Source organism: Oncorhynchus kisutch, linkage group LG13 (genome assembly GCF_002021735.2).
Source record: "Oncorhynchus kisutch isolate 150728-3 linkage group LG13, Okis_V2, whole genome shotgun sequence".
In the NCBI taxonomy this organism is placed as follows: Eukaryota; Metazoa; Chordata; class Actinopteri; order Salmoniformes; family Salmonidae; genus Oncorhynchus; species Oncorhynchus kisutch.
Window position 1 is genome coordinate 61,935,064 of NC_034186.2, and position 24,543 is coordinate 61,959,606.

The window sequence follows — 24,543 nt, forward strand, 5'->3', positions numbered from 1 at the left end:
ACACCCACAAATCAGCATATTTAGTACATTAGAATTAGTAACAATGTATTATTATCTATTAGCATAATAATACGAATTTCCCTCATACGAATAAGTACAACGTTTTTACTGACTGATATAAACAGGCCGGAATCATCGTAACCAAACACTGTTCCCACACGGACGAAGAAGACTACATGCCACACGAGAAATCTTAGAACATTTCTGGACATAAACAATGTATGTGGAAATATTCCCTGCATTTTCATTAAGTCTATCACTATAATGTGTTAGTACCATCCATTAACATTAGCTGGATAATTTAATATGGATTGGTGAAATAATAGATTTGAGGATGTCAAGGACGTGCTGCTATAAGCTACTATCGTAAACTACAGTAGTGCAAGTTATGGCACTATCAAAGCAAGACGACACCTCCAATGTTGGGTTGCCATGTCTTATCCCACCTGTCCAAAGAAAAACATGTACTGGCAGGAATTTGAATGAGAAAGAAATGGAGAAACGGGCAGGTGACCAGACTTTGGTGTCTGACTTCAAGCAGATGAAGTTGGAAAAGGAGGCACAGAAAAACTGGGACTTGTTTTACAAAAGGAACACAACACACTTTTTCAAGGATAGGCATTGGACCACCAGAGAGTTTGAAGAACTGAAAGTGTGCCTTGAGGTAAGAAGATGGCATAGGAAGTTGTTAGGTTCCCTACTAGGGGTGCATCCCAATACATTTCTTTCTCTCAGTTTGAAGTCCAGAAGCTGGTCCTGCTTGAAGCTGGCTGTGGGGTTGGGAACTTCATCTTCCCACTACTGGAGGAAGACCTTAACATCTTTGTCTATGCCTGTGACTTCTCACCACGAGCTGTGGAGTTTGTGAAGGTAAGAAGATGTACCACTGATGATCCAGAGCCAGTGGGACTTTTAACAAAACAACACTGATATCCAGTGTCATTTTCATTTTGTCCTCAGGAACACTCCCTGTACTGCACTGAGCGCTGCAGTGTGTTCCAGTGTGACCTGACAAAGGATGACCTGAGGGGTAATGTCCCAGTGGGCAGTGTGGATGTGGCCACACTCATATTTGTCCTCTCAGCTATCCACCCAAACAAGATGCAGCAGGCTCTGGACAACATTTACAGGGTGAGACAGGGCTGAGGAAAAGGATGAAACTGCAGTAAACACTTTAAACACCCTCAAAATAACTTGGGACTGAATTGACGTTCTCTGTGTCAGGTTCTGAAGCCAGGGGGCATCATTCTGTTTAGGGACTATGGCCTGTATGACCACGCCATGATGAGGTTTAAGGCGGGAAACAAACTGGGAGAGAACTTCTACGTCAGACAGGATGGCACCAGGTCTTATTTCTTTTCCAAAGGTCAGTCCATTCCTCTTTCTCTTTCCTCTCCTACATTTTCCCTCAGTAGTTATTTTATGTTTTTTGTCTTTATTGTCTTTTCGAATTACGCCCAGAAGTCTCTTCTATGGGACTCACTGTTTATACATTTTTAATCTTGATTATTGTCTAATCTTGATTATCCTCCAGTGCTGCAAGGAAAGACCTAGTTAAACAGCAGCTGGCCAAGAACAGAGCGGCACGTTTTGCTCTTAATTGTAATCAGAGGGATGATATAAATCCTATACATGCCAGTCTCTCTTGGCTAAGAGTTGAGGAGAGACTGACTGCATCACTTCTTCTTTTTCTAAGAAATATTAATGTATTGAAAATTCCAAATTATTTGCATAGTCAACTTACAGACAGCTCTGACACACACACACACACACACACACACACACTTACCCCACCTGACATGTGACCAGGGTTCTTTTCACAGTCCCCAAATCCAGAACAAATTCAAGAAAGCGTACAGTATTATATAGAGCCATTATTGCATGGAACTCCGTTTCTTCTCATATTGCTCAAATAAACAGCAAATCTGGTTTAAAAAACAGATAATGCAACCTTTCCCCTATTTGACTGAGTTTGTGTGTATGCATTGATATGTAGGCTACGTGTGCCTTTATTTATTTTAAATGTAGTTCTGCCCTTGAGCTGTTCTTGTCTATTAATGTTCTGTATTATTTCATGTTTTGTGTGGAGCCCAGGAAGAGTAGCTGCTGCTTTTGCAACAGCTAATGGGGATCCTAATAAAATACCAAATCTGAACTGTCTGTGTTTCAGAGCTCCTAGCAGACCTGTTCAGAGGGGCGGGGTTCGAGAGTGTAACCAATGAGTACGTGCTACGAGAAACGGTCAATAAGAAGGAGGGGCTTTGTGTGCCCAGGGTGTTCCTTCAAAGCAAGTTCCGAAGGCCAGACCAATTACAGGGCTCCTGAAGTCCCTTTCCTCAACAAATGCTTGAAACCTTTAAAGGCACAAATGGACTGAGACCTTCATATATGAATGGACATCATTGGACAAAAGCCTACACTGCTGTATTGCTGATTAAGTGCTGTTTGTTTGATTATGCTTTTTTATTAATAAAACTGGTAGAAAAAATACCCAATTGTCATACTTGAGTAAAAGTAAAGATACCTTAATAGAAAATGACTCAGGTATAAGTCACCCACTAAAATACTACTTGAGTAAAAGTCAAAAATGGTGTGGTTTTAAATAGTAAATCAAAAGTAAATGTAATTGCTAAAATATACTTAAGTATCAAAAGTAAAAGTAAATGCTATTCATCATTTCAAATACCTTATATTAAGCAAACCAGAAAGCACAATTGATGTTTTATTTACTGATAGCCAGGGGCACACTCCAACACAGACATAATTTACAAACAAAGTATTTGTGTTTAGTGAAGTCTGCCAGATCAGAGGCAGTAGTGATGACTGTGTTCTCTTGATAAGTATGTCAATTTGACAAATGTCCTATCATGCTAAGCATTTGAAATGTAATGAGTACTTTTGTGTGTCAGGGAAAATGTATAGGAGTAAAAAGTACATATTTTCTTTAGAAATGTAAAAAATTGAAGTTGGAAAGTACAAATACTCCAAAAAACTACTTAAGTAGTACTTCAAAGTATTTGTACTTTACACCAGTGATACAACTATATGTGTATATGATGGAGAATTTCTTAGAGAGAAAGGTTTGGTTGTATAGTTTCGGAGTAGTTAAAGTTCCAATACTATTTTTTGCTGCCAACTTTTCCAATCATGTAACACATTTACTTTACCACAAGGGGGCAACAAAACCTGTAAAAAAAATATGTAACATCAAATGCTCCTTGGTTAGTCGAAATGTCTCATTTTTTTATCCTGCTCAATTTGTTTTATATTTCCAGGTGATCATGTTTACCTAGCATTCATACACAATGTGCATAGTTGGCAAACCCATGTTGACTTGTAAAAATGTAAAAGTGATGTTTTAATGTAGATATCTTGCACCTAACAATCTGGTGGACAGATGCATGTAACATATCTGACACAATTATGCAAGATTTGACTTCTTGGTGTCTGAGATTCTGCACCTAATGATTCTGAGTGGGCAGGATTTGTTTTAGTGCAACAGTAACAGATCCTGAGATGTTTAAGTTACCACTACGAGAATAACTCTACTTTTATGTCTTTATGCACTGAACAACGAGAATCTGGATTAGATTTTGAGACCACCTCTTTTTATTCTGTCCCCCCTCCAAATCCACCCTTCTGTGACACCACAAAGTGACCCCTGACCCTGTAGTAGGTTGAGTCAGCAGCAAGCAACTGAATTTTTAATCACATGTAACCTTTTCAAAAACCTCTACAGGTGCTTATCCTGTCTGGGCGTGTGCGTATGTGCAGGTGCACGTGCAGGTTTTTTGTGTGTATTTTTTCATGTGGAACTGAACCCACCACGCGTTTGCCCTTTCCAGCAGTGGACTGGGTCAGTGTGGGTTTGTGCCATGTCACCTTTGGGAGATGAGACAAGGGAACACCTTTCATTTCTCTCACATCATCAGGAACGTGAGGGAAGCTGGATCCACAGTACATGAGGAGTGTGACATTCAGTGAAATGCCACAACCCCACCAGACACTGTCTGCTGACACTTGGGGCTCAAAGGTTCCCTTCTGGCTTTTTATAGCCTGTTCTGGGTTTACTTATTCAGTAGATAATGGCAAAGCACTGCTGTTTTAAAAGGGTTCTTTATATCACCAGGTAGGTTCACGTAGGTCTGGGCATCCTTTCAGCAACCCAGAACCAAAGTGTTTACAATGACGGCCTACCCCGGCTAAACCTGGGCCAATTGTGCGCCGCACTATGGGGCTCCCAATCACAGCCGGATGTGATTCAGCCTGGAATCAAACCAGGGACTGTAGTGACAACCTTTAGCACTGAGGTGCAGTGCCATAGACTGCTGCACCACTCGGGAGCCCATGTTAATATCTGTCCACAAGAGATTAGTCTGAGAAAGGCTTTGCACAGTTTCACTGACATTTGTATAGAAATGGGGTTGATTTATAGATCAGATAATCAGTGCAGTGCCAGGTCAGACCGACCCTACCCACTGGGTACAGAACTCAATTCAACGTCTATTCCACGTTCAATGAATATAGTACATATCTATCAGCGTTGTCCGTTCTACACAATCCATCTCCCTCCTCAATGTTCTGAATGTTCCACCCTACTAAACAGGACCATGCCATGATCCGCCTCTCTTATATTGCTGTGTCTTTTCCTTTATAGAGAGGGCACTTCCTGTAGAAAAGACTCTCGCACAGGCACAGGCTCCGGCTGAGGTCAGCTCTGCTCCACAAGAGCTCATAGCCTTCTAGTACTCTATATCTGGAGGGGTTTGACATATCCTGTTATTCAGACTAATTCCATTGGGTGGACAACATGCTGACTGCTGTAGATGACCTTGTGCTTTTGATAGTAGTTACAGTGATGTAATGTGGGAAGCTATAGGCTTGTGAGATAAGGTTAGTACACCGTTTCCTCTATAATTACCTAGGAAGGGATCTTAATGATATTGACTTATATTGTTTTCAGTAAAATAAATAAATACATGTGTTCACAGTCCTAGATGTGACTTTTTGGGGATTATGGTTTTAAAAAAGTATTGGAGAAACACTGTTGTCTATGTAGTTATGAATGCCTATTGAAATACTAATCCTGATTTCACATTGGTTCTTGATATACTGCATACTCCCACTCCCCGCCTGATCACTGCCATCCTACTGGGCTGTATACAATATATGTGATCCTCCTAAATGAGGCATGTTATTCTCTGTCGGTGAATGGGTAGCGGATGTTTTCCAAGACGGTTTTCCAAACGGGACACGACCCAATCAGATTGGAGCGCTGTGGGAAAAGTCATTGAGGTTTTCCTGACTGGTTGATCTGCTTCCTCCTGTCGTTGTGTCTCGTTATTAACACTGTCAGTGAACTGGAGTTCTGACAGGCCCGCTCTAGCTGCTCTGTCCGATGGCTTTAAGGTGAGCAGCCAGACAGTCTGAGTTACATAACTGTCAAAACAATCACCCCCCTCAATCTGCCTGTCTGCTTGCCAGCCATCCTCTGCTTCTCTCTTTTCCCCTCTGATGGGCATGGGGAATGAAAACAAGGGTGTCTGGATGTGGGTATGAGAGAGGGAGAGAAAGAGAGAGCGATAGAAGGAGTAAGTAGGCCCCTGTGTTTGTGTTGACTGTACCTGTGTGAATACAAGTCCAAGAGGTGTGTGTTTGTGTTGACTGTACCTGTTTGAATACAGGTCCAAGAGGTGTGTGTTTGTGTTGACTGTACCTGTGTGAATACAGGTCCAAGAGGTGTGTGTTTGTGTTGACTGTACCTGTGTGAATACAGGTCCAAGAGGTGTGTGTTTGTGTTGACTGTACCTGTGTGAATACAGGTCCAAGAGGTGTGTGTTTGTGTTGACTGTACCTGTGTGAATACAGGTCCAAGAGGTGTGTGTGTTGACTGTACCTGTGTGAATACAGGTCCAAGAGGTGTGTGTTTGTGTTGACTGTACCTGTGTGAATACAGGTCCAAGAGGTGTGTGTTTGTGTTGACTGTACCTGTGTGAATACAGGTCCAAGAGGTGTGTGTTTGTGTTGACTGTACCTGTGTGAATACAGGTCCAAGAGGTGTGTGTGTTGACTGTACCTGTGTGAATACAGGTCCAAGAGGTGTGTGTTTGTGTTGACTGTACCTGTGTGAATACAGGTCCAAGAGGTGTGTGTTTGTGTGTGTGGGAGAAAAAGAGGGTGTAATACCTGGATGTAGTCCCACACTGCAGAGATGCTATCCTCCTGTCCTAGCTATGGGAACAGCCCTGTCTGAGTACCCTGAACTTACGTACTGTAGCTCACCTTACTATCCACGGCTGTCTAATCACGCACTGCAGCAACCTCTTATATTCTGAGGTTAACGAACAAAATGGACTGTTGAACAGAACTGTGTCTGAGGATAAGGGTCCTTCACTGATGATGTGAATTGGTGCTATTTGCCTATCTAATCATATTTACTATATCTGGGTCACATGGTGTCTGAATCAGGATGGGACAAACACAGCTAACAAGAAGTGAACCTGATTAGATTGTATGGGCTCAATAGCTTTGATTAGGTCTGTCTTGTCATCATAGTGCACTGCAGTAAAATGACTGGAAATCAAGCATTCTAATGGTAGTTGAATGATAACTGAGCCTTATGTTCTAATGTCAAGCAATAGCACTGATATGTGTCATTCAAAGCCTCTGTCGCTTCACAAGCTCTTTATAACATTACCACCTACACATTACATTTACATATCGGGCATTCCATTACCTTAGATTGAGAGAAAGTGAGATTTAAAAAGATTTAGATCAAAAAATGTCCATGAAAAAAGGGGACAGTTCCACTCAGATGTAAAACAATCCCAAATGAGTCCTGTCTAACATGATTGGTGTGGGTTTTTACACAACAGCATCTCAACTTCTGAAACACAGATCATGTTGCTTTAAATAATGCATTTTAATATGATTTTAGAACATAAATGTGCCTTATTATGGGTATAATTTCAACGTGAAGGAATTGTTATAAAAAGCTGGAAGCTATAAATCAATATAACATAAGGTTTTGATTATATAGGCCATTTCCCATTCTGATATTACTTGGGGTGAGTATTTATCTCCAACTGACGTGCATGATACCATATGAATATAATTCTAGATCTATGAATGATACATCATCAGATTGTTCTTGAACTCTATTTCTTTGAATCCAGACCTAACAGACCAACATCGCATGTTTAATCTATAAGACCCCCCCCCCCCCATTCATTTACTGTATCATGCATTGCTTATGGTGCTACGCTGCTCAGCACTGGGCTACTTATGTTATGAGTACACAGTATATGGTATCTGAGAATTGGAAAAAGTGAGTCTAGAATAGAGAGTATCTGGTATTTTGGAGTTGACTAATACAAAGAGGGTATCTGGTTGGGTTTGGCTAACTGGCATTTGTGGAATGCAGGGGAACTGAATATCTGAGGGTATTCATTAAATACCAATACCATTCATTATTATCTGAAATCTGGAACATTTTATTGTGGGAATAAATATATATTAATGACATTTATAAAAAAATGTATTGAGCTTCCCAAATTGTATATTCAGCGTGTTATAACTGTTTTACCACACATTAAGTAGTCTCTGGTGGTACATACATCTATAAATGCATCGGTTTGGGACAGCAGAAGGGGCGTAACGTTACGCTGTAGATACTCGTACACAAGTCATTTCATCATCACTTGCTCAGTGTATTGGACGCAGACAGAGCGCTGCTCAGTCAATTGACATACATGACGATTATCACTCTTTTGTCTTTCAATTACCTGTATATCGCCTTGATTATACATATTTCAAAAATCGTTTTTATCATTGCCAACGTTGCAGTGTGATTGAGAGTGTTCTGGAAATTCCTGTGTCGCTGTTAGAGCGTCTCTTGGAAATTGGCTTTGTTCGCTCCGACAGCACACAGCTTTATCATCCAGAATGGACCATTTGGAGAAGGAAAATAGGTCTGACGAAGATTCGGAATACGAAGAAGAGGAGGTGGACCCTAGAATTCAGGTACGTTATAATAACAATTGCTCTTTGTTTCAATTGAGACTAACTAATCAATTCATTTAACTGCATTTGATACGTTCACCATCCAATGGACATTTTAAGAGTATGTATTATCACTGGCAGAAAGTCTGCCTGATTTGGGGTCAAATTGTTTAAAAAAATAAATAATTTATTGATTTATCAAGAGTGTCTGTCTACCTTGAACAAAATGTCTGTATTGTACCTGACCTAGTTGCGATGTAGGCCTACTGGTTATGTTTATGATGGGCTATGTTTTAGCCAACCTTGTTTTTGATTTAATGGAATGCATGGGAGGTAAGGCCTGACACTCAAATAGCATGTTCATCTGAATATACCTTCTGCTGTGTATTAGGCTATTCATTGGTTGAAAAATAACACTGTTTAACCTTAAAAGCTATGTGCATTTAATATATCCATAAATCAAGATAGTAGCTGATTCTTGTGTTCGTTCAAACCATCACTCTGGCTAACTTCTATTGTTCAGTCTAGTATGTCATAGAAGTGTAACACATTACAAATGTTGCAGACTTCCCAGATACTGTACTACATTCCTTTCTCTTGGTGTTGCTCAATATTGTCCTTTGCTCTCTTTCTTACAGGGAGAACTGGAGAAACTCAACCAGTCTACAGACGACATCAACAGATGTGAGACACAACTGGAGGTAAAACAGTACACACACACACACACACACACACACACACACACACACACACACACACACACACACACACACACACACACACACACACACACACACACACACACGTTCAAGTTTGACATACATTTTCCCTCCTAAGTGCACCACATGGCTGACACTGATCGACAATTACAAGGTGACCCACTATCAAATAATTCCTTTCAACCATTAGACATTGACCTCTGCATATGAAAGATGATCTGTTCAGGTCATTGAGGTGGTTTATGTTGCAGAATGTTGATCTTTGGATGCTGTTAAATGTCAGTAAAGTGGTAGCGCACGGCGCTGTCAGTCACATACCTTTTTGGAACTGTATTAAGGTAAAAGTGTCTTTAGGAAATCCGTTTGGGTGAAAGGAGCCATTCAGTCTATAAAATACCTGTCATTTCTAATGTTTACTGGATCCTCACCGCCTTGAGCAGCATAAAGTGTCAATAACTTAAAGTACAATGTTTCCATTGATCTTGAGGTTCAATGAGTGCTTGTGGAATATTTACTTGTTTTTCGAGTTCCGATTATACCCCTTCTGTGTTGTTGTTGAGTCAGAGGATCATGGTCGAATCTGTTTATTTGTAGACCCAGTTTGATGTGGTCTCTCAGTGCACAGCTGTCTGCCGTTGGATTCAACGGTGCGCCAATCGGGGAAGCGTCTCTATGAGACATGGACGTGAGTCCTTACCGGTGGCTCCACCAATCTGTAAACAAAATGAATGTCTCAAAATATCAGATAAAGGCCTCTGTGGGAACCCTTTGCATCAGACACACAAACCAAATATTATCCAGGATGGTTTGTTTCTGAGAGCACGGATTGATGTCCAACCTTTTTTTGAATGCATTTGACTTTAAAGGGGATTAACACACAGATGTACTGATTCACCATTTCTTAAACCACCTCTCAGGTACATACCCGAGGGAAGTAGGGGTACTGAGGGTGCTGCAGCACCCCCTAAAAAAATCGGAGTTAAATGTTAAAGGAAGAAATCTTAACTACTGCTCCGTGCAGATTTGGCAGAGCTTCTGGTGTTGGTGGAGTCAGGCGGATCGCCAGCAGCAGAGCCCAGTGGATGTAGGCCTGTCATCATGCCCTGGTAATGGACCATTGGCAGTAGGGTTTATTGATCATGTCAAGCAGCACGTGTGACTGCTTTTGTGACAAGGGGAAAAGCAGAACAATGACTGTAGTTCCATAACATCTGTGAGCATTTTTTTATAGCATTCTGAGGCCTTTTATTAATATCAATATCAACATCCAAGTGGAATAAGCTGTAGCTGGGTAAAGGGCAATACAGTTACACAAATGGATTGGATTGAATTCGAGTATTTTTAGGTTTACCACTGTGTGTTTTAGATGGTGTTCAGTGTATGAGGAGGCTGTGACAGAGGAGATGAAATGCGTCACAAAAGCAACGCTCTGCTCGACCCTGATGTGTGAGGGACGGAGAGACTGCACTGTACTGTAACCTCTGAGGTGTGAGGGACGGAGAGACTGCACTGTACTGTAACCTCTGAGGTGTGAGGGACGGAGAGACTGCACTGTACTGTAACCTCTGAGGTGTGAGGGACGGAGAGACTGCACTGTACTGTAACCTCTGAGGTGTGAGGGACAGAGAGACTGCACTGTACTGTAACCTCTGAGGTGTGAGGGACGGAGAGACTGCACTGTACTGTAACCTCTGAGGTGTGAGGGACGGAGAGACTGCACTGTACTGTAACCTCTGAGGTGTGAGGGACGGAGAGACTGCACTGTACTGTAACCTCTGAGGTGTGAGGGACGGAGAGACTGCACTGTACTGTAACCTCTGAGGTGTGAGGGACGGAGAGACTGCACTGTACTGTAACCTCTGAGGTGTGAGGGACGGAGAGACTGCACTGTACTGTAACCTCTGAGGTGTGAGGGACGGAGAGACTGCACTGTACTGTAACCTCTGAGGCGTGAGGGACGGAGAGACTGCACTGTACTGTAACCTCTGAGGTGTGAGGGACAGAGAGACTGCACTGTAACCTCTGAGGTGTGAGGGACAGAGAGACTGCACTGTACTGTAACCTCTGAGGTGTGAGGGACAGAGAGACTGCACTGTACTGTAACCTCTGAGGTGTGAGGGACAGAGAGACTGCACTGTACTGTAACCTCTGAGGTGTGAGAGACAGAGAGACTGCACTGTGCTGTAACCTCTGAGGTGTGAGGGACAGAGAGACTGTACTGTAACCTCTGAGGTGTGAGGGACAGAGAGACTGTACTGTAACCTCTGAGGTGTGAGGGACAGAGAGACTGCACTGTGCTGTAACCTCTGAGGTGTGAGGGACAGAGAGACTGTACTGTAACCTCTGAGGTGTGAGGGACAAAGAGACTGCACTGCACTGTAACCTCTGAGGTGTGAGGGACAGAGAGACTGTACTGTAACCTCTGAGGTGTGAGGGACAGAGAGACTGCACTGCACTGTAACCTCTGCTGTATCAGCTATTGGAGAAAAAGAGGGAGATGGTGGAAATGAGAACAGAAAAAAAGGGGATAGAGTAGAGGGAGAGAGTGGGGGAGGAAATGCATTACGAGGAGAGATGGAGCATCCTCCTATGCAGGAGGTTGGGTGGCTGTTTTTCTCTCCAGGATGGCAGGTATCTGATAACCGCGGCAGAATTCCAGTCTGACAGAGTACAGTAAACAAACATGTTGGGCCAGCTGAACAGCAAGTACCAAGGTGTAGGAAATGGCAAACAGTGGTGGTGGAGCCATCACTGTATTTGGTTCCTTGATCTGCATACACACGGAATGGGAAGGAGCTAGGGTTCAGGGGCTAGGGTTCAGGGGCTAGGGTTCAGGGGCTAGGGGTTGTTTTCGGACATGGTGTTTGTCCTCAGATGCCAGCTTGTTGCAGGATGAGTGATGATGTCACAGGAAGTGTGTGTCCCTGCCCTGTTCTCACTATTGGCCTTCTATCCCTCAGATTTGAAATGGTAATAGGAAGGATATCTTAGTCCAGAACACTAGTGCAGATTCATATAAAGTCTCTTTACATATTTAACCTTTCAAAGAATTGAAAAAAGTCCAATAAACTTATTGCATAAGTGCAATATATTTTTTCCACACTGACATCTCCAGGAATCTGTTTTCATGCTTGTTTTTGTTTTCTGTCCACCATCATGTCTCCTTCTGGACGTCACACTTGAACCCACTTGTTTGTTCTCAGAAAAATCTCCTCTGCTTTTATCTAAAACGGTTTCAAGGCGAGTTCATGTTTTGGACTAGATTAGATGAGGTTTGATATGATTGAATGGAGGCCTGTTATTGGCTTTATCAGCATGCTGTGCTGGGGGCTTTTACATCTGACCACCATGACGGATGAATAAACATTAACAGGAGCTGATGGTGTGTCGCATAAAAGGCTATTTCCTATGATCATTTCCATATGGCCATTTCTTTGTTAATTGCCTGTTTGCTTCTGTCTGAAGGTTACATTGACATCGCTGCCCCTGTTAACTTGATAACAGACTAATGCAATTTTAGGACACTGGCCTTTTCAATTCTTATAATCGAAAGAGGGGGAGCCCCGACTCGTACATCAAAATGTATTTAATTACCTTAAGAGTCTGACTGAATACTCTGGTTTTGTGAAATCCTGTTGCGTCTAACTTAATATTTGCTGTCAATTGTTAACTGCGGTTGGTTAAACGGTTAAGAACAATGACGTAAGGATGTCATCGCCTTAACATCGAGATGAGTGTTGAGTCTTCTATGACCTTTGTGAACATTCATAGCAAACAAAGTGTTGGAAGTTCACTAGAGTCCTAGTTAACCCTTTCTCCCTGTTTCTCTCCAGGATGCCAGGCAGAAGTTCCGCACAGTGCTGGTTGAGGCCACGGTGAAGCTGGATGAGCTGGTCAAGAAGATTGGGAAGGCGGTGGAGGAGTCCAAACCCTACTGGGAGGCCCGGAGAGTGGCCAGACAGGTGAGATACCACTGGGTGGATAGGGGGACTACGGGCTGGGATTCTCTGCTCATATTGTTCTAAGAAACAGTCCAAAATCTTTTATTTATTGGAAACGCTTTATTTGCCTAGTTCACATTCTATTTGCCTAGTTCACATTCTATTTGCCTAGTTCACATTCTATTTGCCTAGTTCACATTCTATTTGCCTAGTTTAATTGAGATTCATTACAACCAGCCCCATTGCATACTCTTTGATACCAGGTTGACTACCACATCATTTCTAAATACTGGGGGGGGGGGGAGTGGCTCTTTGTGAAGCTGTGATCTTGGTTCCCTTTTCTGCAAAGCCGTAGTTATTGTTAGAGGAGAGCTGCTTCCGCCTGCTCATCTAGATAAGAGCCCTGCAGCTGTAAACAGTCAGAGAGGAATCGCTGGGACCAAACCAGACGTGAAAAGGTTTTTAAAGGCCAACCGTTCTTCACTTCTTCTTTTATTTTGTTCCCTGTGGTGTTCTTGGTTCTGCTTTGTTCCTCTCATTCAGGCAACCTCTATATGGCTCCTTAATGAGAATGCAGCTTTGTGAGGTTGTGATTTACAGTGGGGCAAAAAAGTATTTAGTCAGCCACCAATTGTGCAAGTTCTCCCACTTAAAAAGGTGAGAGAGGCCTGTAATTTTCATCATAGGTACACTTCAACTATAACAGACAAAATGAGAAAAAAAATCCAGAAACTCACATTGTAGGACTTTTAATGAATTTATTTGCAAATTATGGTGGAAAATAAGTAGTTTAATTTTAAAACATTTATCTTACAAAGGAGTTGTTTAATCTAACTGCTTAATTATTTATCTGTACATGGAATTGTATTTGTTTTTTTAACCATTTTTATCTAATCTTTACAAGATAATGTCACCGGCACTATCTGATGTGTGGAGACATTTCACTGCAGCTAAAGTAGAAGGAAAAGCTGTGTACATTTGCAAATATTGCGGCAAATCATATGTGAAGAATGCAAAAAAGATACAGAATCATCTGGCCACGTGCATAAAGTTCCATCAGCACTCACAACAAGCAACCTCTGACAAAAGTCCCTCTACTTCTATTTGAGGTGAAAATGATGAATCAGACACCTTATCGATAGCAACACCTCATAGTCCTCCTCAAATGAGAAGTTTTTTTGACTCAATGGAGGAATGTAGTCAGAGAAATGCTGATGAATGTCTTGTTCAAGCTGGGTATGCAACTGGTTCACCTCTGATGCTCACAGGCAATGTGTATTGGAAGAGATTTCTGAATGTTCTTCGCCCAGCATTCACCCCTCCACCCAGACGTGCTTTATCTACTAATTTGCTGGATGCAGATTTCAACAGAGTTCAATTGAAGGTCAAGCAAATCATAGAGAAAGCAGACTGAATTGCAATCATCTCTGATAGGTGGTCGGATTTGCGTGGGCAAGGAATAATTAACTACATCATCTCCACCCCACACCCAGTATTCTACAAGAGCACAGACACAAGGGACAACAGACACACCAGTCTCTACATTGCAGATGAGCTGAAGGCAGTCAACAATGACCTTGTACCACAGAAGGTATTTGCACTGGTGACAGACAATGCTGCGAACATGAAGGCTGCTTGGTCTAAAGTGGAGGAGTCCTACCCTCACATCACACCCATCCCGTCTGATGTTCAGACTCTGCTTGCAGAAGTAAGAGAAGAAATCCGTACTGCCCTGCCTACTTCAGTGTTGCTCCAAGCAGAGGAAACTGCAGTTCTGAAATACATCAAAAAGCGTGAAGACTTCTGCTTGAAGCCCATACATGCCGCAGCGTACATGTTGGACCCCAAGTATGCTGGCAAGAGCATCCTGTCTGGTGCAGAGATCAAAAAGGCCTATGGTGTCATCACTACCGTGTCTCACCACCTTGGCCTGGATGAGGGCAAGGTTCTTGGCAGTCTGGCGAAGGACACTTCCAAGCTTCCAAAACTTTGAGGCTTTTTGAGTCTGACAACGAGCCATCCTCAACATGGTTGGAAAGTGACAGTGAAGATGAGGCCTCAGAGTCATATGTTCAAGAGGTGGTCCAGGGAGAAGCCTGAGAGGAAGACAACCAAAGCTTTAGATTCTAGACTATCATTTTACAGATGTATGTTGAAAATGTTTTTGGGAGATGCGATGGATCATTAGGGATCATTCAATATTCCCTTTTGTTGTTCAGTGAAATCATCCCATGTGAAGAGTCAGCTCATTTAATTAAAGTTCAATTCGTAACTAAATTGTTTTTTATTTCTATTGGAAGGATTTAATCATTTGCAATTATGTGTCACGGCCGTCGTCAGGGCGTGACAGTATCCCTGAACCTATAGGGGAGGGTCTGGGTGGGCATCTATCCACGGTGGCGCTGCGGGAGCCAGACTGGGGACCCTCGTTGCGGGCCCCAGACTGGGAACCCTCGTTGCGGATCCCGGACTGTGGATCATCACTGATGGGAGGAGACGTATAGGCAGCCTGGTTCTGGGAGCAGGCACAGGATGAACCGGGCTGTGGGGGAGCACTGGAGATCTGGTGCTTAACACGTGCACCTCTCCTTTTGGCTGAATGCCCACTTTAGCCCGGCACGGTGCAGAGCGCAGGCATAGGACGCACTGAGCAGTCGCAGCGCACCGGAGACACAGTGCGCAGAGCCGGCGCAGGATACACTGGGCCGAAACGGCGCACCGGAGACCAAGAGCGCTGAGCTGGCACAATCCGCCCTGGCTGGATGCCCATTCTTGCGTGGCACTTGCGGAGAGCTGGCTCCGAGCGCACCGGGCTGTGCATGCGCACCGGAGACACCGTGCGCTTTCCCGAATAACAAGGTGCCTGCCCTGTCACTCGCTCCCCACGGTAAGCACGGGGAGTTGGCTCAGGTCTATAACCCGACTACCAATCTTCCCGTGTGCCCCCCCCAACATTTTTGGGGGGGCTGCCTCTCGTGCCTGCTTCGATGGTTTGCCTCCTCATATCGCCACCGCTCCTCCTTCACTGCCTTTACTTCCTCCTTTGGACGGCGATACTCCCCAGCCTGCCTCCAGGATCCCTTACCGTCCAGGATCTCCTCTTATGTCCAGGAGTCCCTTTCTCCACGCTGCTTGGTCCTTTGTTGGTGGGACATTCTGTCACGGCCGTCGTTAAAGGAAGACCAAAACGCAGCGTGGTGAGCGTACATTTCTTTTTATTTAAGATAAATGTCGCCAACAAAACAACAAATAACAAAAACGACCGTGACACTTACAGTGCCTTGCGAAAGTATTCGGCCCCCTTGAACTTTGCGACCTTTTGCCACATTTCAGGCTTCAAACATAAAGATATAAAACTGCATTTTTTTGTGAAGAATCAACAACAAGTGGGACACAATCATGAAGTGGAACGACATTTATTGGATATTTCAAACCTTTTTAACAAATCAAAAACTGAAAAATTGGGCGTGCAAAATTATTCAGCCCCCTTAAGTTAATACTTTGTAGCGCCACCTTTTGCTGCGATTACAGCTGTAAGTCGCTTTGGGTATGTCTCTATCAGTTTTGCACATCGAGAGACTGAAATTTTTTCCCATTCCTCCTTGCAAAACAGCTCGAGCTCAGTGAGGTTGGATGGAGAGCATTTGTGAACAGCAGTTTTCAGTTCTTTCCACAGATTCTCGATTGGTCTGGACTTTGACTTGGCCATTCTAACACCTGGATATATTTATTTTTGAACCATTCCATTGTAGATTTTGCTTTATGTTTTGGATCATTGTCTTGTTGGAAGACAAATCTGCGTCCCAGTCTCAGGTCTTTTGCAGACTCCATCAGGTTTTCTTCCAGAATGGTCCTGTATTTGGCTCCATCCATCTTCCCATCAATATTTTAACCATCTTCCCTGTCCCTGCTGAAGAAAAGCAGGCCCAAACCATGATGCTGCCACCACCATGTTTGACAGTGGGGATGTTGGGTTCAGGGTGATGAGCTGTGTTGCTTTTACGCCAAACATAACGTTTTGCATTGTTGCCAAAAAGTTCAATTTTGGTTTCATCTGACCAGAGCACCTTCTTCCACATGTTTGGTGTGTCTCCCAGGTGGCTTGTGGCAAACTTTAAACGACACTTTTTATGGATATCTTTAAGAAATGGCTTTCTTCTTGCCACTCTTCCATAAAGGCCAGATTTGTGCAATATACGACTGATTGTTGTCCTATGGACAGAGTCTCCCACCTCAGCTGTAGATCTCTGCAGTTCATCCAGAGTGATCATGGGCCTCTTGGCTGCATCTCTGAATAGTCTTCTCCTTGTATGAGCTGAAAGTTTAGAGGGACGGCCAGGTCTTGGTAGATTTGCAGTGGTCTGATACTCCTTCCATTTCAATATTATCGCTTGCACAGTGCTCCTTGGGATGTTTAAAGCTTGGGAAATCTTTTTGTATCCAAATCCGGCTTTAAACTTCTTCACAACAGTATCTCGGACCTGCCTGGTGTGTTCCTTGTTCTTCATGATGCTCTCTGCGCTTTTAACGGACCTCTGAGACTATCACAGTGCAGGTGCATTCATACGGAGACTTGACTACACACAGGTGGATTGTATTTATCATCATTAGTCATTTAGGTCAACATTGGATCATTCAGAGATCCTCACTGAGCTTCTGGAGAGAGTTTGCTGCACTGAAAGTAAAGAGGCTGAATAATTTTGCACGCCCAATTTTTCAGTTTTTGATTTGTTAAAAAAGTTTGAAATATCCAATAAATGTCGTTCCACTTCCTGATTGTGTCCCACTTGTTGTTGATTCTTCACAAAAAAATACAGTTTTATATCTTTATGTTTGTAGCCTGAAATGTGGCAAAAGGTCGCAAAGTTCAAGGGGGCCGAATACTTTCGCAAGGCACTGTAACAAGGATATAGTGCCCCTAACAAAGTCAACTTCCCACAAACACAAAAGGGAAAAAGGCTGCCTAAGTATGATTCCCAATCAGAGACAACGATAGACAGCTGTCCCTGATTGAGAACCATACCCGGCCAAAACAAAGAAATACAAAAACATAGAAAATAGAACATAGAATGCCCACCCAAACCACACCCTGACCAAATCAAAATAGAGACATGAAAGCTTTCTAATGTCAGGGCTTGACATTATGTCTACTTATGATAATGTTAAAGGTTTATGTTTCTGTCTCCATATGATATGGTAAATATATCCAATGCAAAAAAACATCTACATTTAAATGGTATTAATATTAATTTGCATACATTTCAGTTACTTCCCATAAATTCCCGTTAATTCCCACGGAAAGTTCCCAACCCTGAATATTCCCCAAAATGTGCAACCCTAATTCGAAGGTTGGTTATACTCCCAGAATGTCACAATGGATGGCAGAAATGTCAAGTTATGCATCACTAGATTTGATTTATTACAAGATTAAGGGTTTACTGGTCACATTTCACAAGGTTTGGGTGCCTTATATGGAATACTTAATGACAAAATGGGTCTGTATTGAAAACCCAAGATATTTTTTAGTTGAGCAGTTGCAAATAGACTATGTTTTTCATTGGCACACGAGACACCGGTCTGATTTACGCCGGTCTTAGTGGACTAATCCATTGAGGAGGCCGCTGGGATGGCACGGTCCAAGAATATGGGGATTGTGGCTCAGATGCACAAGGCACGTCACTTTCCAGAATGCTCTCTCTCCAGCCATTTCATGGGTATTCATTGTTTCAGAACTTCATTGTGTGCATTGTTTGCTGTGTCTGTCAATTCCCCATTACATATATCGCCAGTAGTAGTCTACATTTACCGTTAATTCATATAATTTCTAATCTGCAATGTTTGTTTGCGGTAATTTCTGTTAATGCATTGAATATATTTTAATTACAGTCATTTATTGTTCTGATTTTCGGAGTGGATGTGTGAACTCACAAACTATGCTACACTTGTGTACGAGTTTTGTCTATGTATTAATCGTCTTTTGTTTGAAACGCTCCTGTCAACTAAGGATTGACACCTGATTACGCATATTGATAGAAGTAGGACTAATCTACCTGGCCTGCACACAAATATAGGCTCATAACTGTTCCTATAATGAGCTGTGGAGCTTCTCCCAGTAATTATTCTTCACCTCAAACAGCAAGTAAACAAAGTCTATTTTTAGAATCAATTGAGAATGACAAAAGTTCCTCAAAGTATGTGAACAATATTTCCAGCTCTTTCCCTTTCGATAAACACTTGACATGAAAGTGAAAAATGTAAAGCTCTGATCCAGTGGAAATGTCATAAAATACTTGATTACTTCATATCCCAAAAGCACAAAGGGCCTACAGCTGTGTCTGTCCTGAGCTCACTGGTGCGGGAAAATCTGAGGGCCCAGAATATTTTATACAATGTTTCAAGTTTGCTAGCATGAGTTTCTGGGTGACCCAGTTGATAGTTGATACAATGTTTCAAGTTTGTTGCAGACAGGGCATGAGTAGACAATGTGATTTATAGGATATTTATTTTATCAGGATATTTTCTACCTGCAGGCTGCAATGTTAATGTAACTTTTAGATTTTTTTCATTTTCATTTAGATTTAGATAGAATGTAAGATTAACCACAGACAATGATTTTGACATTCAAAGATTTATAAATAAAATTAAACTGTTCCATGAAAATGTGCATATGAAAATCATGACTAGCACGCAGATTGGTAGAAAGGGTAAGATAAATTGGCCCTCCAAATGGAAATGATTGCAGAGTGCTGGTGTAGCCTATTACCGGCAACTTCAGGAGCTTCTGCGAAGTGGGCGCAGCAAGGAAAATATATATATATATTTTTTTCTGGCTAGGCAATCTTGATCTCTGGCTCTCTCTTGAGTCATTTGTGTGTCTTAATTATTTAATCAAACAGTCTGCATCAAACAAGTTCAGTACATATACAGTTGAAGTCAGAAGTTTACATACACGTAGTTGGAGTCATTAAAACTCGCTTTTCAACCACTCCACAAATTTCTTGTTAAAAAACTATAGTTTTGGCATGTCAGTTAGTACATCTACTTTGTGGATGACACAAGTAATTTTTCCAACAATTGTTTACAGAAAGATTATTTAACTTATAATTCACTGTATCACAATTCCAGTGGGTCAGAAGTTTACATACACTAAATTGACTGTGCCTTTAAACAGCTTGGAAAATTCCAGAAAATTATGTTATGGCTTTAGAAGCATCTGTTAGGCTAATTGACATCATTTGAGTCAATTGGAGGTGTACCTGTGGATGTATTTCAAGGCCTATCTTCGAACTCAGTGCCTCTTTGCTTGACCATCATGGGGAAATCTAATGAAATCAGCCAAGACCTTAGAAAAAAAATTGTAGACCTCCACAAGTCTGGTTCATCCTTGGGAGCAATTTCCAAATGCCTGAAGGTACCATTTTCATCTGTACAAACAATAGTACGCAAGTATAAACACCATGGGACCACGCAGCCGTCATACCGCTCAGGAAGGAGACGCGTTGTGTTGCCTAGAGACGAATGTACTTTGGTACGAAAAGTGCAAATACATCACAGAACAACAGCAAAAGACCCTGTGAAGATGCTGGAGGAAACAGGTACAAAAGTATCTGTATCCACAATAAAAACAAGTCCTATATCGACATAACCTGAAAGGCCGCTCAGCAAGGACATACCCACTGCTCCAAAACTGCCATAAAAAAAGCCAGACTACGGTTTGCAACTGTACATGGGGACAAAGATCGTACTTTTTGGAGAAATGTCCTCTGGTCTGATGAAACAAAAATATAACTTTTTGGCCATAATGACCATCGTTATGTTAGGAAGAAAAAGGGGGAGGCTTGCAAGCCGAAGAACACCATCCCAACCGTGAAGCATGGGGGTGGCAGCATCATCAGGGTTGCATTGCTGCAGGAGGGACTGGTGCACTTCACAGAATAGATGGCATCATGTGGAAGGAAACGTATGTGTATATATTGAAGCAACATCTCAAGACCAAGTAAAAGCTTGGTCGCAAATGGGTCTTCCAAAGTTGTGACAATATAGCTTAAGGACAACTAAGTCAAAGTATTGGAGTGGCCATCACAATGCCCTGACCTCAATCCCATAGAGAATTTGTGTACAGAACTGAAAAAGCGAGTGCGAGCAAGAAGGCCTACAAACCTGACTCCAATAGTTACACCAGCTCTGTCAGGAGCAATGGGCCAAATTTCACCCAACTTATTGTGGGAAGCTTGTGAAAGGCTACTCGAAACTTTTGACCCAAATTACACAATTTAAAGGCAATGCTACCAAATACTAATTGAGTGTATGTAAACTTCTGATCCACTGGGAATGTGATGAAAGAAATAAAAGCTGAAATAAATCATTCTCTCTATTATTATTCTGACATTTCACATTGCTAAAATAAAGTGGTAATCCTAACTGACCTAAAACAGGGAATTTTTACTAGGATTAAATGTCAGGAATTGTGAAAAACTGAGTTTAAATGTATTTGGCTAAGGTTTGTGTAAACTTAAGACTTCAACTGTAGTTGATTTTATTAAAACACATAGGGTGTGTGTATATATAGAAAAATGCACGTTTTAAAATTTATTCCAATCAATTGATCGAAAGAAAAGACTAATCTTCGTTGACCAAGATTTTTTGTTGTTGACAGCCCTAGTAGAAATGCATAAAACTAGCTTTAGATGCCCAGGTTATGTCCCCCTCACTTCTAAAACCAAAGTTGCGCCCCTGCATCTGCACCCAGTTATTTCACTGAAAGCAATGGTATGAAGCCATGATGTGTTCAGGGGTTCAATAAGAGTTTGGCACATACATGAGGGATTGAGACTTAACTCTGTGGCTCTTATTTCCAGACTAGGTTGGCAGGTATCTTAATTATGAACAACTGCAGGGCTCTATTGTCTGTCATACTATGCTGAGCTCTGCAACAAGAAGTCAGTGGGACCTGACTGCATAGGGCGATTCTAGGGCACTGGTCTCACATACGAACACACACATACCACACATCACAGGTCTCATCGATTTATGGTGTGGTTGGGAGCATTACAAAGCGGTTGAGGTTGAAATTGGTTAGTGGTGCGGTAAATGGCTGCCTATCTAACATGGTTGAGTTAATCAACCTCACAGTGGTGACTGGAGCAGAGCCCTTCTTAACACAGCAGTACTGAATCAATTATGCAACATAAACACTCTTCCTCTCTTTCCCTATCTTCCGATTCCTCTATACTCTATCTTCCTCTGTCTTCCTCCTCTTCTATTGAAATGTATCTCCACCTCCGTCTCTCCATTCTCCTTCAGTGGGTGAGCATGTACACAACGTTGAACTTGAATCATTGTTTGCCCAGAGAGGTGGAAATTCTCTATCTCTCTGTTTTGTTGAAGTAGCCTACATGAGCAATACATTATCATTTGCTTTAGAAGGTTAATAATAAGGTACACAGGGAGTGGCAGCGCTGTGGAAAAATGCTCTTTGACCATAACTGTTTTGCATAACAAAACAATAGATGGTCACATACCTTAGATGTTGAGAAGACTTGCTAGTATATCCTGAGGTAGTAGGTGTCACAAGTAAAGGTCGGCCGACTAATCGGAATATCCGATTAATTAGGGCCGATTTCAAGTTTTAATAACAATCGGAAATCGTTATTTTTTTGGACAACGATTTGGCCGTTTTTTTTACACCTTTATTTAACTAGGCAAGTCAGTTAAGAACACATTCTTACTTTCAATGACGGCCTAGGAACAGTGCGTTAACTGCCTAGTTCAGGGGCAGAATGACAGATTTTTACCTTGTCAGCTCGGGGGATTCAATCTTGCAACCTTACAGTTATTAACTAGTCCAACGCACTAACCACCTGATTACATTGCACTCCACGAGGAGACTGCCTGTTACGCGAATGCAGTAAGCCAAGGTAAGTTGCTAGCTAGCATTGAACGGTGCGTATCGTTGCTCCAATGTGTACCTAACCATAAACATCAATGCCTTTCTTAAAATCAATACACGTATGTATTGATACACGAAGTATGTATTTTTAAACCTGCATATTTAGCTAAAAGAAATCCAGGTTAGCAGGCAATATTAACTAGGTGAAATTGTGTCACTTCTCTTGCGTTCATAGCACGCAGAGTCAGTGTATATACAACAGTTTGGGCCGCCTAATTTGCCAGCATTTTACGTAATTATGACATAACATTGAAGGTTGTGCAATGTAACAGGAATATTTAGACTTATGGATGCCACCCGTTAGATAAAATACGGAACGGTTCCGTATTTCACTGGAAAAATAAACGTCTTATTTTCGATATGATAGTTTCCGGTTTCGACCATATTAATGACCTAAGGCTCGTATTTCTGTGTGTTATCATGTTATAACTAAGTCTATGATTTGATAGAGCAGTCTGACTGAGCGATGGTAGGCACCAGCAGGCTCGTAAGCATTCATTCACACAGCACTTTTGTGCGTTTGCCAGCAGCTGTTTATGACTTCAAGCCTATCAACTCTCGAGATTAGACTGGTGTAACCGATGTGAAATGGCTAGCTAATTAGCGAGGTGCGCACTAATAGTGTTTCAAACGTCACTCGCTCTGAGACTTGGAGTGGTTGTTCCCGTTGCTCTGCATGGGTAACGCTGCTTCGAGGGTGGCTGTTGTCGTTGTGTTCCTGGTTCGAGTCCAGGTAGGAGCGAGGAGAGGGACGGAAGCTATAATGTTACACTGGCAATACTAAAGTGCCTATAAGAACATCCAATAGTCAAAGGTTAATGAAATACAAATGGTATAGAGGGAAATAGTCCTATAATTCCTATAATAACTACAACCTACAACTTCTTACCTGGGAATATTGAAGACACATGTTAAAAGGAAACACCAGCTTTCATATGTTCTCATGTTCTGAGCAAGGAACTTAAACGTTAGCTTTCTTACATGGCACATATTGCACTTTTACTTTCTTCACCGACACTTTGTTTTTGCATTATTTAAACCAAATTGAACATGTTTCATTATTTATTTGAGGCTAAATTGATTTTATTGATGTATTATATTAAGTTAAAATAAGTGTTCATTCAGTATTGTTGTAATTGTCATTATTACAAAAAAAATAAAAATAAAAATCGGTATCGGCTTTTTATTGGTCCAAGTCAATAATCGGTATCGGCGGTGAAAAATCATAATCGGTCGACCTCTAGTCACAAGTTAATGGTTGACTGCGCTTGTAAGTGGATCAGAGACAGCTTGACTCGGCCAGAAAGCCTGGGTACCCTGCACTTTGACAGCTCCCATTTTTAAAGTAGTGTAAAATGATGAAAAGTGCTTTTCTTATACCTCATGAAATATGTATCGTTTCCTTCTCGTTAACCTCAGCTTTTAAGAGTGTGAATTGACAAAAAGTAGACCAGTCAAAATTTAGAATTGGGATTGGAATTTGGTTTACTTTCTGATCTATCTGGAATTGAAACGGAATTGACCCCAACCCTGGTTAGCATTAAACATTGAAGTCCTATTGTCCTTCCCCCTCGGCTGCCCCATTTTGTCTAGAGAGTAGGTGCAGCTAGTGGGAGGAAAGGTGGAACAATAGAGAGGAGGAGAATGGTGATGGTGATGTGTTGTGGCTGGTGCAAGGTTTGGGCACAGTCTACCTCCCCCCTCTATCTCGCCCCCCTCCCTCTCTCTCGCTCCTGGACGGCCCGTTACCGACAGTGATTATTACCACACAGTGCACAGTCGAGATCGTCTCAGCCACTGGCTGCCTCTGCCGCAGTGTGTCTACAGTTGGGGAAAACGAAGGTGTGACGGATAATGAGAGAGAGGAGGGGAGATGCCTGAGGTCCAGAACAGAGGAGACAGACTGTGGAATGTCTGTGAGTTTAGTTATAAA

The 24,543-nt window shown here is 42.1% G+C and overlaps 2 protein-coding genes across 2 annotated transcripts in view; both read left to right on the top strand.

Moving 5' to 3' along the window:
- Window positions 1-134: 134 nt before the first annotated feature.
- Window positions 135-2,490, top strand: LOC109901465 (tRNA N(3)-methylcytidine methyltransferase METTL6-like). The gene is made up of 5 exons (XM_020497465.2): window positions 135-664; window positions 736-870; window positions 961-1,131; window positions 1,225-1,366; window positions 2,171-2,490. Exons 1-5 carry the CDS (start codon window positions 389-391, stop codon window positions 2,323-2,325), a joined length of 879 nt encoding a protein of 292 aa, XP_020353054.1. The 5' UTR covers window positions 135-388; the 3' UTR covers window positions 2,326-2,490.
- Window positions 2,491-7,593: 5,103 nt separating this feature from the next.
- The window catches only part of LOC109901990 (SH3 domain-binding protein 5), a 35,860-nt gene continuing 18,910 nt past the window's right edge, over window positions 7,594-24,543 (top strand). The window contains exons 1-3 of the mRNA XM_031786821.1: window positions 7,594-8,022; window positions 8,640-8,702; window positions 12,554-12,682. Coding sequence (XP_031642681.1) covers window positions 7,945-8,022; window positions 8,640-8,702; window positions 12,554-12,682 — 270 coding nt within the window. The 5' untranslated portion in view covers window positions 7,594-7,944. The remainder of the gene's footprint in view (window positions 8,023-8,639; window positions 8,703-12,553; window positions 12,683-24,543) is intronic.